At 48.9% G+C, this 15,665-nt stretch overlaps 1 protein-coding gene across 1 annotated transcript in view; it reads left to right on the top strand.

The window, feature by feature from the left end:
- Positions 1 to 15,665, top strand: part of LOC144767358 (peroxisomal acyl-coenzyme A oxidase 1-like) — a 575,229-nt gene that overhangs the window by 360,851 nt on the left and 198,713 nt on the right. Inside the window, exon 9 of the mRNA XM_078650828.1 lies at positions 7,114 to 7,304. Within this exon, the coding sequence (XP_078506954.1) occupies positions 7,114 to 7,304 (191 nt within the window). The remainder of the gene's footprint in view (positions 1 to 7,113; positions 7,305 to 15,665) is intronic.

Genomic DNA, 15,665 nt, shown 5'->3' with positions numbered 1-15,665 from the left:
GGTGGCACAGATCTGGCCAGCTCAAGAGAATTAGATCTGCGGGCGGGAGCACACAGGGCCAGTGCTGGACTCCTTGGGGGCCGTGAGCAGTGCCTGCACAGCTGGGGGACGGCGTTCGGATTGGAGGGGGCGGACTGCTGCACCAGCGCTGCCCGGGGGTGATGACCGGGCCGGAGGAGTAGTGGAAGACCCGGTTTCGCGCTCCCTCACTGCCACAGCACCGGTCTGCCGGGGAGTCCCACCCCACTGATGCATTGGAACAGGGGCCGGCCGGAGACATGGGCCGTAACAGACCACCAGGCCAGGGGCAGACCAACCAGATTGACCGGAACACTGTGGCTATCGGCAAAGATGGCGCAGCTCTAGGTGGGAGCCAAATGGAGGACCCTGACGCCACCGGCCCTGACCCATCCTTGAGGGACATAATGGCGTCCATTTGTGACTTCAGGGGCACACTAGACCCCAAACTGGACTTGGTTTCGGAGGAGGTCAACCTCCTCAGGGCGGAGTTTAGGAAAATATCGGACAAGGTGGCAGCGGCGGAGTCGGGATTGGGGGCCTCCCCTCAAAAACCCAAAAGCTCGAAGAAAAGATGGCGGCGCTCACTAAGAGCCAGGCTGACATCTTTGCCAGGCTCGAGGATCAAGAAGGGCGGGCCAGGCAAAATAACATCTGCGTGGTGGGGGTGCCAGAGGGCCTGGAGAGGCCGGCCGTGGACTAGTTCATCGAAGATCTGATCTTGAATCATCTGAAGCCCAAACGTTTATCTAACTTTTTCTCCATTGAGGGCGCTCATCGAACGCCGGGAGGTAGGCCCAAGCCAGGCCCCCCCCACGCACCATCATTGTCCGTATCCTGAATTTTCGAGACTGGGATGACATTCTGCAGGCAGCTAGGTCGACAGGAGACCTTAGACTGGGGAATGCCACGATCCGATTTTTACGGACTTCACCTTGCATGTCCAGCACCATTGTCGATCCTTCGAGGGGGTGAAGAGAGCCCTCAGGGAGCCAGGGGTGAAATATATGATGCTCTTCCCGGCGCGACTCAAGATCCTGGATGGTCCCAAGGCCTATTTCTTTGACTCACCGTAGGAGGCACACAATTGGCTGGAGGGTTGGCGAACTGTCGGAAAGAAGGGAAATCCCCCAAGGCCAAATCAGCGCTCGAAGGAGCAGGGTACGGTAGACGCCACGGGACCCTTGGGGGGTTATCAGGGCCCCGAAAAGAGAGGTTCAAAATAATCCGGCGTTGTGAAGCCACTGTGACTCAATGACTTTCTCCCTCAAGCTCAGTGTTCTAGATGAAATGAGGAGCTATAGGTGAGAAGGGGATGATGGACACCTGCGGAGCCTTACTGGGTGGGATCTGTTGGACCTCTAAATCATTCCTCGGGGGACTGGAAGCCATGGGGGCTGCACGACCCTAACGGGGGATGTCTTTCTTTGGGGAAAATCAATTGCAATATCTCACTGGATTGCCCTAACGTCAAACTGTTCATAGGGATGGGACATTCGTTAGTTTTGCATAACTCTTGGGCTGACTGCAAGTTCACGTTTCCTCTTGCATGTTGTGCGGGAATGTAACAGGGCAACAGGCACTGTGCATGTTCACAAGGTGGTAGGTTGGGGACCCATCTAGCAGGGAGGTAGGGTGGGGGGAGTTGGTGGGCGGGGGTTTGTATGTTATGCGCAAGTTCAACATAGTCATGTAACACGTGGTTCTAGCCCTGATGACACAAAAGGTCCTCCTGGCTGTCCGAAGCTGTTAATTGTTCTTGGTCTACAATGGGCTCTCAAGCTAAGTGCACCATATGGACGTGGAATGTGAACGGATGGGGCAACAAAATTAAGAGGACCCTCATCCTACAGTACCTTAAATGACATGCTATGGATGTGGTCCTTGTACAGGAGACGCACTTGGCTGGCAACAGATGTAAAGCCCTTGGCCGCTTTGCCCTCCAGGGGGGCGGGCATCCTAGTCCGCAACGCAATGCCAGCAGTCCCACTGGGCACGTGGTCCGATGATACGGGCTGCCTCACCGCGGCTGCGGTGAAGTGGGAGGGTCGCACAGTAGTCCTCTGCTCCTGTTATATCCCGCCAGGCCTACACTTATCCACGCTCCCACGGCTGGGCTCCTTCCTGGTGGATCTTCCCCAGGGGCTTCTCCTGTTAGCGGGCGACATGAACGCGGTGATAACAGCTGATATGGACTGGTCGGGGGATGGGATTGGTTATAGGGGAGAGAAGGGCCTGGGAGACTTTGCTACAGTGATGGGCCTTAGTGACCTGTGGCACGCACATAACCCAACCAGGAGGCAGTACACTTTCTACTCCGCCAGGAATACGTCATCCTCTAGGATTGATTATTTCTTTGCTCGCTCCGATCAGCTGGGAGCCTTTACCGGCCCCCGCATCTTGGCCTGTGGAATCTCAGATCACCCGCCGGTTGGGGTTACACTCCAGGGTCCGTTCATAAACAGGGCCTCCTTCCCAAGGATTGACTCATGGCGTCTCCGTGATCCGGCGATTGGTGACAAGCTCCAAGAGGCTTCACGGCTCTATTTTGAAGAAAACCAGGGCTCGGTGGATTCCCATGCAGTGTTGTGGGAAGCCTACAAAACTGTATTGAGGGGACAGGCACAAGCACTTATTGGGGCCCAAAGGAAAGAAGAACGCCTGCGGATTAGCCAAATCGAACAGCACATTGAGCAATTAGATGGGGAGGGTAGCGCAGCCCCCTCGGAAGAACTCCGTCATAGGCTGCTACTCAAACAACTGGAGCTTTGCTCCCTGGCAGAAGAGGAGGCACAGGCTTACGCACTGGCCACGCAACGCCAGCTGTATGATGTGGGTGACAAATCCCTAAAGCTGCTGGCCTGGCTAGAGCGGCGAGATAGGGAATGCTCCTTGTAGCACAGGTAATAGACGAGTCAGGGTCGCTGGTGTCCAACAGTATGGACATAGCAGAAGCATTCACGTCCCATTTTGAAAGGTTGTACTCACCAGTATGCAGTAGAACTGAGGGGGACTGCACTGAATTCCTGCAGGACTTCCAGCTGGCGTATCTGTCCAGGGAACAGAGCAACCACTTTGACGCGGACCTCACGGCAGAGGAAATTAGTAATGCCCTTAACTCCCTAAAGTCGGGAAAGGCATCTGGGCCCAACGGGCTTCCGATTGAAATCTACAAGAGACAGGCAAAGGTCATCACCAAACCCCATGTCGGGATGTTCGCGGAAGCCAGACAGAGGGGCACGCTCCCCCCCCAAACCAACAGGAGGCCACGATAGTGGTTATTCACAAGGCTGGGAAGCCACCGGACCACTGCTCCTCGTACCGCCCCAACTCTCTTATTAATGCGGAGGCCAAGGTTCTGGCCAAGGCCTTGGTGGACAGACTGCTGTCGGTCCTGCCTGAATTGGTACACGTAGACCAGTCAGGGTTCATGCCCCATAGAAGCAACCGCCATAATCTGCGACAGCTATACGGTGTGTTATATATGACAGATGATGACGGTGATACCCAGACGGCATTGATGTCTTTAGATGCGTCAATGGCTTTTGATAGCATCGAATGGCCCTACCTATTTATGGTGCTGCGGAAATTTGGATTTGGCCCCACCTTTTGTGCATGGGTGCGTCTTTGATACAAACAACCGATGGCTCGGCTTAGAGTGAATGGGAGGGTGTCTAGATTGTTCCCCCTCAAGAGAGGTACCAGGCAGGGTTGCCCCCTGTCTCCTCTCAAGAGAGGTACCAGGCAGGGTTGCCCCCTGTCTTCTCTCCTGTTTGCCCTGGCATTGGAGCCATTGGCACAGTGGATCAGGAGGGACAGGTCTTTTTGGTACTTGGCCCTAACGGACGACTGGGAGGAGCGCATTTCTCTATATGCCAACTACATCATCCTAGATATGTCACGGCCCTATTACTCGATGGCACAAGCGCTCCATCTTTTTGAACTGTTCAGCAGCTACTCCGGATACACTATTAAATGGGGGAAGTCCGTGATCTTCCCCCTATCGGGCTCTTCCCCACTGGTTCCCTCTAGATGCCCAGCCACCATTGCAATGGAGGGCTTTAAATATCTAGGGGTCTACTTAACTACGGATGTGAGGGACTTTTTCAATAAAAACCTAGAATCCCAGCTGGTGCGCCTTGGTGCCGATGTCAACCATTGGAGATCCCTCCCGCTTTCTCTCATGGGTCGGGCAGCACTATTCAAGATGCTCACCCTGGCGAGGCTGCTGTACATCTTACAAAATACACCGTATCCAGTCCCCCAGGGAGTGTTCACGTGGATTTCTCAGGCAGTGCGGGCACCACTCTGGAATGGTGGGGCTCCCAGAATAGCACTTAACAAACTTACTATGGGGGTATATGACGGGGGTGGCACTCCCAGACGTGCGACTGTACTACTGGGCCTCCCAGCTGCAGGTAGTGAACGACTGGGTGTATAGAGAAAGCTCTGAACCGGCATACAGAGTGGACAGACTGGCAATGCCCAAGGGAAACTGCGAACACCTGCTCTATGCTCGGAGAGTGGGGAAAGAGTGGGCTGCACATACTAGGGTCGTGGTCCAGTGTTGTAAGGAAGCGAACAGGTTCCTGGGTTGGACGGACAAATTGACTGGTCACACCTCCCTGTGGCTGGGAGATCAGCTACGCGAAGTGACACGGTTGACGGGCTTTGGGGGATGGAAACTAATCGGGATAGACTATCTGCGTGACGTGTGGAAGGGCTCGGCTCCCCGCTCTTTTGCCTACCTCAAGAAAGAATACGACCTTCACGAGTCACAGCACTACCGCCTCATACATGCCATTCGCTCCCACATGGACAGAGACACATCCATCCCGGTGTACTCCCCTATGGATGACAGGCTATTGTTGGATCCCATTTTAGAGAAGCCCACGTCCACCATATATCGAAAACTTATTAACAATATGCCTGACCCATTGGTAAAACTTAGAGAGACGTGACTTAGGCGACATTGATGACGTTGAATGGCAAGACGCCATACAAAGCCCGCGGGAGATAGCAATCCGCCTGAGGTTCCGCCTGATCCAACTGAAAATATTGCACCGCACATGCTACCCTCTTACACAACTGTATAAATGTTACAGGAGCCCATCGGCCCTTTGCATGAGGGGCTGCCAGGGGAAGGCACCTTTTACCACGTACTATCGGAGTGCCCCACCATAGTCCCTTTCTGGACTAGGGTGGCAGCTACAATGTCGCACCTGTCCCAAGGGAGCCGCGATGGTTGTTATTGATGATAAGGGGGGACGCAGACTGGTCAAGGCACATGGAACTTTGGCTTGCACCAGCAGCAGCGGTGGCCAAGAGAAATATGCCAGGGGGTGGGGATCTCAGACACCCCCGTCATGGGAACACTGGAGGAGGGACCTAGATTGGTGCCAGCGGGCCGAGGAAACCATCTATAAGAGCAGGGGCTGCACGAAGAAATGGAAAAAGATGTGGGGACTATGGCAAAAGTACAGGGAGGAGGGTGGGGGGCTGGAAGAGTAACCTGGCAACTGTTCATCCTGATGATATACTGTTATATTGATGTTGCTGACCACCACGGTGTTATCTTATGGTATGATCTTTGTTCTCAGATCATAGTGACTTTGAACTATGAGCATTGTTCAGAAAATAAAAATAATAAAAAACATAAAACATGCAATTGAGAATACAACCGAGATGGTCTGCTTTGACCCCAAACTACACACTAAGATCACAGTGGATGCGAGACCATTGGGGCTGGGGCAATCCTTGCTTACATAATGGTCATCTGAATGCTCAGAGACACATTGTGGCATATGCCAGTCAGAGTCTGTTTGACACTGTGTGCCTATTCTCAGCCGGAGAAGGCTGTAGTGTGGGCCTGCGAACATTTTTATGTGTTTCTGTATGGAAAATGTTTTGACTGTCATCATAGATCACCAAGCACTACTCACCATCTTCAGAAATCCAAAAGCCAAAATGCCCCTTGCAATGAGAGGTGAGGCCAGAGTACATTCATACAATTATACACAAGTCGGGTAAAGAAACCTGCTGATTATTTTTCACGAGTACCACTAAATCATTACAGTTTGACATCCAAGACAGCTGAAGGTTCGTGTCACCGACACTTCTCAAAAATGCAAGATGAAGACATATGCTGATCGGCGTCTGAGAGCCCAAGACACAGTCTTCAGTGAAGTAAAGTTGTCTTAGTACTGGTGTGCCAGAAGCGAAAGTGGAAAACAAACACTTCATTTGCTGTTAATCCTCTGACGTTAGTGACATGCAAAAGACACATGGTGAATACACATCGTCCCGGACAGTCCATCACATTGGGCTCGTCACATTAAAACACATACCCCTGCGATCGCCAGCTTCTAAACCTACTTGTGAGGTAGTCCCGCCTGACAGTCCAGATCAAGCATCAGAACCTGAACCATTGGTGCCTGAACAGAGTGCATCTCAACCACTCTCCGTCACTCGATCTGGTCGACTACTGCGAGCACCTCGACGACTCATCAAAGAAATACTATATAACTGTTGTTTGTACTTTTTATGTAACAAAGGGGGAAATGTAGTGTCATGAGACTATGTGTGCCAGGACCTCGAGGTTCTGGGCAGACATAGAAGAGGAAGTACGTAACTGGTTGGGAGGTGTTAAGGTGTGGTTATTAACGGTTATGACGTAATCAGAAAGCAGAGTGCTGAGGAATAAAAATACATCATCCAGAACTCTGTGTGTGGCATGTTGATTTGAATGCTCCCAGGCTGGGGAGGACGCTACACTGTGATAAGCTTATATTTGAGCAGTTTAGACTTTGCCAGAGAGGTCATTCAGATTCAGCTTCTGGTGCAACCTCACATTCTTTACACTGTTGTGCAGAGAAGGCTTATTTCATTGGACAAGGGGTTGCTGCGCCTAGGTAGTTCTCAATGCCTGGAGCTTGATGAGAACATGGGGACATATATAGCTCAGGGAAGAATTGTGCTATTCATAAAGGCCTGGACAAGGCTAGGCTGTGATAGGATTAACCGTAGGTGCACATTTTACTCTATAGAAAGCCTTTTCTTTTTGACATCTCACGCTTTCTCTCCTTGTACCGTTAGCTCCACGCACTGTCTGCTGGTCTTAAAGCTTTCACTAGCTGGATTGCCAGTGCTGGGATCGAAGAGTGCAGGATGGCATGTGGTGGGCACGGCTATTCCCGCTGTAGTGGGTTGCCTGATATCTACGTGAACTTCACCCCAGCGTGCACCTACGAAGGCGAGAACACCGTCATGATGCTTCAGACAGCCAGGTAACAAACAGCATCCATAGATTCCTATACTTCAGCATATCTTCTCTCACTTAACCTTTGTTTTCCCTGGTTTAAGGGTCTGACATTCCGATGTAAAGAGTGGCTGTTCATTTTAATCTTCCTTGGGAGGAGGAGTATTATCTGTTTCTCACCCCAGGGATTATGCACTCGGTTGCATTGCTTCAGTCAAACAGCCATGGCTTTTTTTTTTTTCCACAACCGGTTTATTGATAAAGATGAGCATATGAATTAAGGTGGCATCCCACATTCAGGACGATACCACCAAGCATTGTAATTACAATCACAATATAAATCTGAGCGTTGAAACAATGAATCAATGGAATCAAGGATACACGAAAAGATTAACCCCACCTTCATCTTTTCAATAATCTACCCACCCAACTCCCTGAGCCCTCCCTCAACCCTCCCTAACCCCATGCATGTGTGTGTGAACCATGATGACGGAAGCTTTTGACGTGTCAAGTGTGTGTGCGGGAACGGGTTTCGCAGGAGCATATAGGGCTATAGGTCCTCCACCGGTTCCGCCGGGGGGTCCAGTGTCAACCCTCTGTAGTCCGCCCACCTCTTCCATATTTTGAAATGTTTACGAGGGCATCCTCGTGCCTCAAAGATTGGCCTCTCCAGGCCCATACAAAAGTCTAATCCTGCCTTCCATGCATTCAGGGGGGGGGGCCTCACGTCCTTCCATGCTCGGGCCATGTCTCTTTTAGCTACCACCAGCCCCAGTAGGAGCAGATGCCGCTTATAGATATTACCACCAACCCCTTCCAGGATGTGTAATAGACCCAGGCGGTGGGTACGGGGGATGGTCCAGCCCAGCACCTCCGACAGACAGCCCCAAACACCCCTCCAGAAGCCAACTAGTTTGGAGCACGACCACACTGTGTGGAGCAACGTACCCACCTCCGCCCCACATCTCAGACATTCCGGGGACCCAATCAGGCCCGCCCTCCACAGACGCTCTCGGGTATAGTAGGCCCTGTGTAGAACCTTGAACTGTATGAGGCGAAACCGTATCGCTATAGCCGCCCCCCTCGGGGATTCTAATGCCTCCCGCCAATCATCCTCATCTAATGGTCCTACATCGGCCTCCCAGTGCGCCTTCAGCGGAAGAAGAGTGGATGAGCAATGCGTGACCATGGTCTGGTAGATGCGTGATACTTTTTTGTCCTCAAGATCGCCCATGAAGACCTTCGCTTCGATCGGGCTGAATTCCGGGAGCGAGTCAAGATTGGCTATACTGGGCGTCAGCGCATGTCGGAATTGTAAATAACGAAAGAATTGAGATTGGTGCATATCAAATTCGGTACGAAGGGCCTGAAAGGACTTAAGAGTCGTCCCGGACATCACATTGTGGAAAAGTAAATTTTGCCATGTTCTGTGTCCCTACGTGTCATCCATCATATGTTATGTGTGCATGATTAAATATGCATATGCATTCCCCATGTTCGATTAATGACGCAATTACAGTTGTGTCCACCTCTAATATGCCAGTTTCCAGTTCTCGTGAATACTACGAATATCAGGCCTATGTAAAGCTACTTTGCCACGTTTCTCAGTGTGCACGTTATTCCATTATAAAGTCCCCGTTTCTAGGCCTCAAAAGGGCCTGGACACCAGATTCAGCTCCTGTCTCCTGAAGCCTCGCTGAGGAGCGATACAGCCCCCACCTGTATCCTCGACCCTTCACTTACTTCCTGCCTCGCAGTGCCCGGTCCAGCCTGGCTCAGTCTCTGAGTCTGCCAAGAATATGTTATGATTCCAGTTATCAGTTCAGTCCTCCTTCTCTGCATTCCTAAGCTACTGAACTGCATCAATAGTTTCCGTCATTGTCTAGCCTTCACGTCTCCACGTTAGAGAAATACTGCATTTAATGGTCATTTAATATTCTTCATCACGCATTACATGTAGAATAATGCATGGTCCAGTCTTAGAATCAAGTCAGCCTTTCCTCTCCTGACTTCTAGTTTATATCAACATGTTCTCTAAACATCAGATACTAGATACTGTTTAGGTACATGTCGCCCTGACTCTCCAGACTTCAGTCTCTGCTCCTAGCACAGAGTTCATAGCCCCCAGCTTCTCCTAGTAATACGTCATTGCTAGTTTGCGCGCACCATCAGGTTAGAGGTCCCGGCTCCTTAGGTAGCCCCCTCCATGGTTTCCGCCCCATTCATGACATATTCTGTTACGTTTGCATCACATGTCTATGTATACGCCCAGTTACACCTCTTTTCCCCCTTATCTTTCGCGACTGCTACGCGTCACGCCTTCTGCTCCACCCACTGCTACGCCTACTGCAATGTAATGCTATGTGTTTGCGTTATGTATATATGCTCATGTATTGTTATTAAAAGTTAGCGCGCTCATCCCAGATCCAGCCCCAGCAGCTGCTGGGCCCTGCCATCCTATTCCTATGCAGGTTGTCCTGTTCCTGTCCTTATGCTGTATTAAACCTGCAAAACTCCTACTACCTCGAATCTTGACTCTTATTTATTGAGCTATCTGTTATGATATATGTCTAGTCAAAAAGAGAGGTATTATTTATTTATTTACCACATAATGGCGCCCGAACAGGGACTTGCCCTTTCCCCACGCGTCGGTGAAGCCACGCCGACCCCCTGACCCTCTGCAGCCGTGACGGAACCATACCGTGCACCGGCAGATATTTCTGCTTCAAGTATCCCTCAGGCCCACGGAGGAGACGGAGGAGGCGGTCCAGCATCCAAACGAGACGGTGGAGGAACGCGGCGAGTCCCGACCAGAGCCCAAGCCAAGAGTCCAAGGTCCGAGGTATCCGGAGGCCCACCCGTAACTAAAGTCCGAAGTTCGTCGTCCGTCGTCGTAGCAGTCCAGTCCAGTCCGAGGCTTTCCGTTCTTGCTGCCCGGTGAGTACCATTACTGGGGTAGTATCTAGACAGGGTCAATCTAAATTGACTCTGGTCCGTGGGTTGGTGGTACACAGACTCACAAACGAAGTGTTCACCTAGGTGGATACGGGTCTTGATGCGTCCCTTTATGGGACCGGTATGTTCCGTACTGTTTCAGCAGTGCATCCAGTAACTCTAGTCTGTTCCGTTCTCGAGAAATTCTTGTGTTTCTGTTCTCAGTATTCCAGGTAATATTCTGTCCGAACTGTTATGTTATGATGTTGTTCAATGTATTTCCAATGTCGTGGTATGCCTGAATTGTTCTCCAAATTGTTATTGTTTCTCGTGTATTGTATTGTGTTCCGATTCAAGTTTACAATGTCTCTCTTTTCGAGATTACGTCAGTTAAAAACTAGAAAGGGTTTGTTAGAAGAAGCAGTTCCTGTTCCGCCGAGGGACAGTCCAGGTCACTTTATGTATCAGAAGCATGGCATAAGCGCCATATTGTATCTAGATTTATGGGTAGAGTATACCAAACAGTTAGAAGAAAAGTATAGGTGGCCCGTATCGGGTACATGGGATGCCGAGTGCATCATGCGAGTAGAAGAAGCATTATGGAAAAAGAAAGCCAGACAGTCACAGAAAGATGCCATCGAGTTATGGCGTAAAGAATCTCATAAAAGAACTGAAAAGGAAATCAGAAAGTCAGAATTAAGTAGAGAATCCTTAGAACGAGCACAAGAAAAAGAACTAATCGAGATAGGTGAACAAGTCAAAGCCGAACAGTCAGACAGACAGAGGCATGCCCTTATTAGGGGTATGTATCCTCTTCTTGCCGAGGGCTTGCCAAAAGCGACCCCAGAGGCATCTAGTAATTTCCCGCCACCATTAGTTCCGACCAAGCTACGTCACAAACAGACCGCAGCTGATATTTTTATTTCGTCCTATTTGGACGACACAGTCCCAGAATATGCAAATCCTGTTCGTGCTCCGCCAGTCCCTGTAAATCAGGCACTTCCCGCTCCTCCAGACACCGGAGTACCCGTTACGGTACCCCCGGTCCAGTCCGCCATACAAGTCCAGCCTACATTTCCATTTCCCACTCTGCCAGGACGAAGAGCCTCAGTAGACCTAGACTCCAGTTTAGGGGCCGCAGGGGGAGGTACTCCTCAAACCCCGCCGCCACACAAGCGTTTAACGTTAGCCGAATTACATGCACAAGCGTCACAGCGTACGCCTAGACATCAGACTGTAGCAGAAATAAGAAAATCCCTTGCCGAATGCGGCTATGATCCAGTCCCAGGCGAGGATAATATGGTTTTATATTCATTCCGCGTAAGAAAGGTGGCCGAGTATCTAGTCACCTTACCGAATATGAAAGAAGATCTAGACAGAATATATCGTTTCATCCGTACAGGGGATGATCCAGAAAGTATTAGCGAGGCCATGTCTCAAAGGAAAGCCGAGATCCAGCTCATGATATTAAAGTTTCTGATCAATTGTCTAATAAGAGAACAAGATTATCCGTCTAAAGATCAAGCCGAAATGAGAACCCTAACAAGGTGGAGTGATAATATAGCCGAGGGTAAGCACAAGACCGTCGGTGCTATGGAGAGTATGTACAAGAAAATCCGTAGAGAAATAATAAAGATACACGAACAACGTAAAGCAGCACAAGTAAGCGAGAAAGAAAGTAACTCTGATACTGAAGAGGTAGAGGACGAGAATCCCGCCAGAATAGCGTATGTAGGAAAACCTAGATTTCCAGATCGCCATTTACGCCTAGAACACAAGTCTATTTTTCATTCTCCAGCACCAGAACAAGGTTCACTAGAACAAGTGTTTCAAGCTACCGATCACATTCTGAAATCACGAATCGGTTACAGTGAGTTAAGTACCATGCATGAACAAGAACTAGCCCGATCAGCAGTCCGATGGATTACTGATTCTACCACTTTTCCAGACGAAATAGTGGCACAAATGTTTCTGAAAATGCCCCCAGCCGAGCAACGACTGGCGGGTATGTATATGATTCAGCACCTCATTACATTGTATGAGGGTCAGCACTCTGATCCAGGCCCGTTACATGATGTCCTGAACGAGTTACTCCAGTATAGATGGAAAGGTTTAGGTACCGATTTAATTAGTGTCATTCTAGAACAGCGTCACAAATATAGAACGTTTCTGAACCCGCATTTTGTTCATGCCTCACCCCCAGAAAGTAAACCATTTTACATGGAGAGACAGAATCCGTTACGAGAAGTCCACCCAGTTAAAGGAACGGGTGGCGAAATGCAGCGAGTGTTTGTTTACACTCCAATAACAAAGATGGAACTCCTCGAGATGAAGAAATTAATTCCCTGTCATGACAAAGATCCAGCAGGGTTCCATAGAGAATTAAAAGACATGCTCCGTATGGGAGAATACACGTACCCAGATATAATTAAAATGTTAAAGGTTCTGCTGCCCGCAGGGGTGTATGAAAAGCTCAAGGAAAAAGAATGGGAGGTGGGAGAGAAAAAGATCGATTGGGCAGTTCTAGAAGCTGAAGACAAGGCACGAGTACCAGGTACCGGTCTTGGAGATAAATGTAAAGAATTACCAGAATTATTAATACAAGTTTTACCTAGATTATTGACAACTAGAAAAGAAGACTGGGATGCAATCTCAGCCTGTAAACAGAAGCAAGATGAGGATATTAGTGATTTTTATTCTAGATTTGAAAAATGTTTCAGTATCAACAGTGGCCTCAAGACAAGTAGTGAGTCATACCCTCACCTTTTTGTTACTAAATTAGTCGAGAATTCAAGCCCACAAATTAAAAATCGAGTTTTGAAAGTCGAAAGTACCTGGCAAGCTAATACCCCGTCCCAGATGTTGCAAATGCTCCAATACCATCAGAATAGAATCAGAGAAGAACAAGAACACGAGAGAAAACGTATGAAAGACACGAAAATGAAAGTACTAGTTGCACAATCTGTTCCTCAAGACAGTCAGAAGAGGGGTCCAAATCAAGCCAGTCATCCTGCAGCTCCCGTTAAAGGGAACTGCAATTATTGTAAACAGCCAGGTCATTTCATAAATGAGTGTGCAGTTCTGAAACACAACATAGCTACTGGTAAGACTAAAGAAAGACCACGTCCGCCTAGACAAGAACAAGTTTCACAGACTCCTCAGTCACAGAATGCACAACAGACAGTTCCAGCACCGCAGCCTATTGCTGCAACACAGCATGTTACATCGCAGATGTACCAGTATGCACAGTCTGAGTATCCAGAGTACCAGCAGTATTCATGAAACAGCCTAGAGAGGGAGGTAGGCTTGCCTCTCATCGAGATACCTGTAGATCAAGAAGGTCCCTATGTTCACAGTCAAGTATTAGGGAAAGACAGAAAGTTTTTGATCGATACAGGGGCAAGGAGGACCACAATTAGTCACGCCGAAGTTCCAGGGGCTCCGCTCTCAGGCTCAAGAAATGTTTCCCTTGGATTTTCAGGAAAACCTATCGTAAATGAGATTTCAAAGCCAGTCACTCTAGAAGTAGGTCCGTTGTCCCGCACTACTGATCTGTTACTTACTAAGTCATGTCCAGAAAATCTATTAGGCATTAAGACACTGAAAGAGTTGGGTGCAGTTATATGCTGTTCCCCAGAGGGAATACGATTGTTCCTACGTGACTTTAAGGGTCACTATGTATTACGAGATTTTGATTCAAGACTGTCTAATGTTCCGCAGCACTTATGGGCGCAAGGTCCAACTGATGTAGGTTACATGCAAATCACACCCTATCGTGTGACTCTCAAGCCAGGTGTAGTGTTACCACGAATCAGACAGTACAGATTGCCACCTGAGGCTGTAGCAGCCTTATCCAAAATTATTGACGAGCTTATTGCTCAGGGAGTGGTTGTAGAAACTGACTCCAATGTATGTAATTCTCCGATCATTCCAGTCATGAAACGTACGGATCCAAATGCACCCCCAGTATATCGATTAGTGATTGACCTACGAGAGCTTAATAAATGTATTATTCCTCAGTACCCAGTTGTCCCAGACATCTCTTCCCTATTAACGGCCATTGATTCCGAAGCCACGTTCTTCACTGTCATAGACCTCAAGAACGCATTTTTCAGTGTCCCTATTCATCCAGACAGCCAGTTCCTTTTCGGATTTTGTTTAAATGGAAGGAGCTATATGTTTACACGAGCTCCTCAAGGTTTCACAGAAAGTCCTAGTATTTACAGTCAAGCACTCAAGAGACAACTAGACAACATTCACATGCCAACTGACACTGCCCTGCTCCAGTATGTCGATGATCTACTGATCACAGCCCGTTCTGAACGTGCTTGCGAGCAAGCATCCCTTACAGTTTTGTATTTCCTAGCCGAGATGGGGCACAAGGTGTCCCCTTCTAAGCTTCAATTCTGTGTCCAGCAAGTGGTCTACTTAGGACACTTACTGTCCAAGAGGGGTAGGCAGTTGACACCAGACCGTATCCAGTTAATAGCGAGTCTTCCTCAGCCCAAGACCCAGAAGGAGGTACGTGCTTTTATCGGCCTTACTTCTTACTGCAGACAATGGATTCCTCAGTATGCATTTCTAGCCAAACCACTGATACAGTTAACGACACAGGAGGCAGCCGTATCGACTGTCCTCCCTTGGACATCTGAACATACACTTAGTTTCAATGAGTTAAAGAAAGCCCTATGCCAAGCTCCAGTTCTAGCTACACCGAACTACAGTAAGCCTTTTACACTTTTCGTCACTGAACGCGAAGGTACAGCATTATCTGTTCTCACACAAGATCAAGCAGGACAATACAAGCCCTGTGCTTATTTTTCGAGCACATTAGATCCTGTAGCCCAGGCTCTGCCTGCGTGCCTCAAGTCAGTTGCAGCCACAGCACTAGCTATCAGACAAAGTGATTCCATAGTCTTAGGACATACCTTGACAGTACAAGTTCCACATTCTGTGGAAGTTCTTTTAAACCGAACACAAACTCAGCATTTGACAATTGCACGTTTAACTGGTTATGAATTGACACTGTTCCAGCCACACATAGAAATCAGACGCTGCAACATCCTGAATCCTGCTACACTGTTACCATCAGTTAATTCAAATCCAGCCACACATGATTGCGTGGAAGTAGTTAACATTACGACAAAGCCAAGACAAGATCTGACAGATATTCCGTTACCAGATCCCGACCTGACACTTTATGTGGATGGTTCATGTATGAGAACAAGTACAGGAGAACTAGTCGCCGCGTATGCAGTGACTACTGACACTGAAGTTATTGAAACACACCGTATTGATACCCTGTCTGCTCAAGCAGCAGAGCTAGTTGCTCTGACACAAGCCTGCATACACGCCAAGAACTTGAAAGTTAATGTTTACACAGATTCACGTTACGCATTTGGAGTTGTACACGACTTCGGAGTGCTCTGGCAGGAGAGAGGTTTCATGACTTCTC

The sequence above is a fragment of the Lissotriton helveticus genome, chromosome 7 (assembly GCF_964261635.1).
Source record: "Lissotriton helveticus chromosome 7, aLisHel1.1, whole genome shotgun sequence".
NCBI lineage: Eukaryota > Metazoa > Chordata > Amphibia > Caudata > Salamandridae > Lissotriton > Lissotriton helveticus.
The sequence above is the reverse complement of the archived record's forward strand: the minus strand, read 5'-3'. Positions and strand labels throughout refer to the sequence as shown.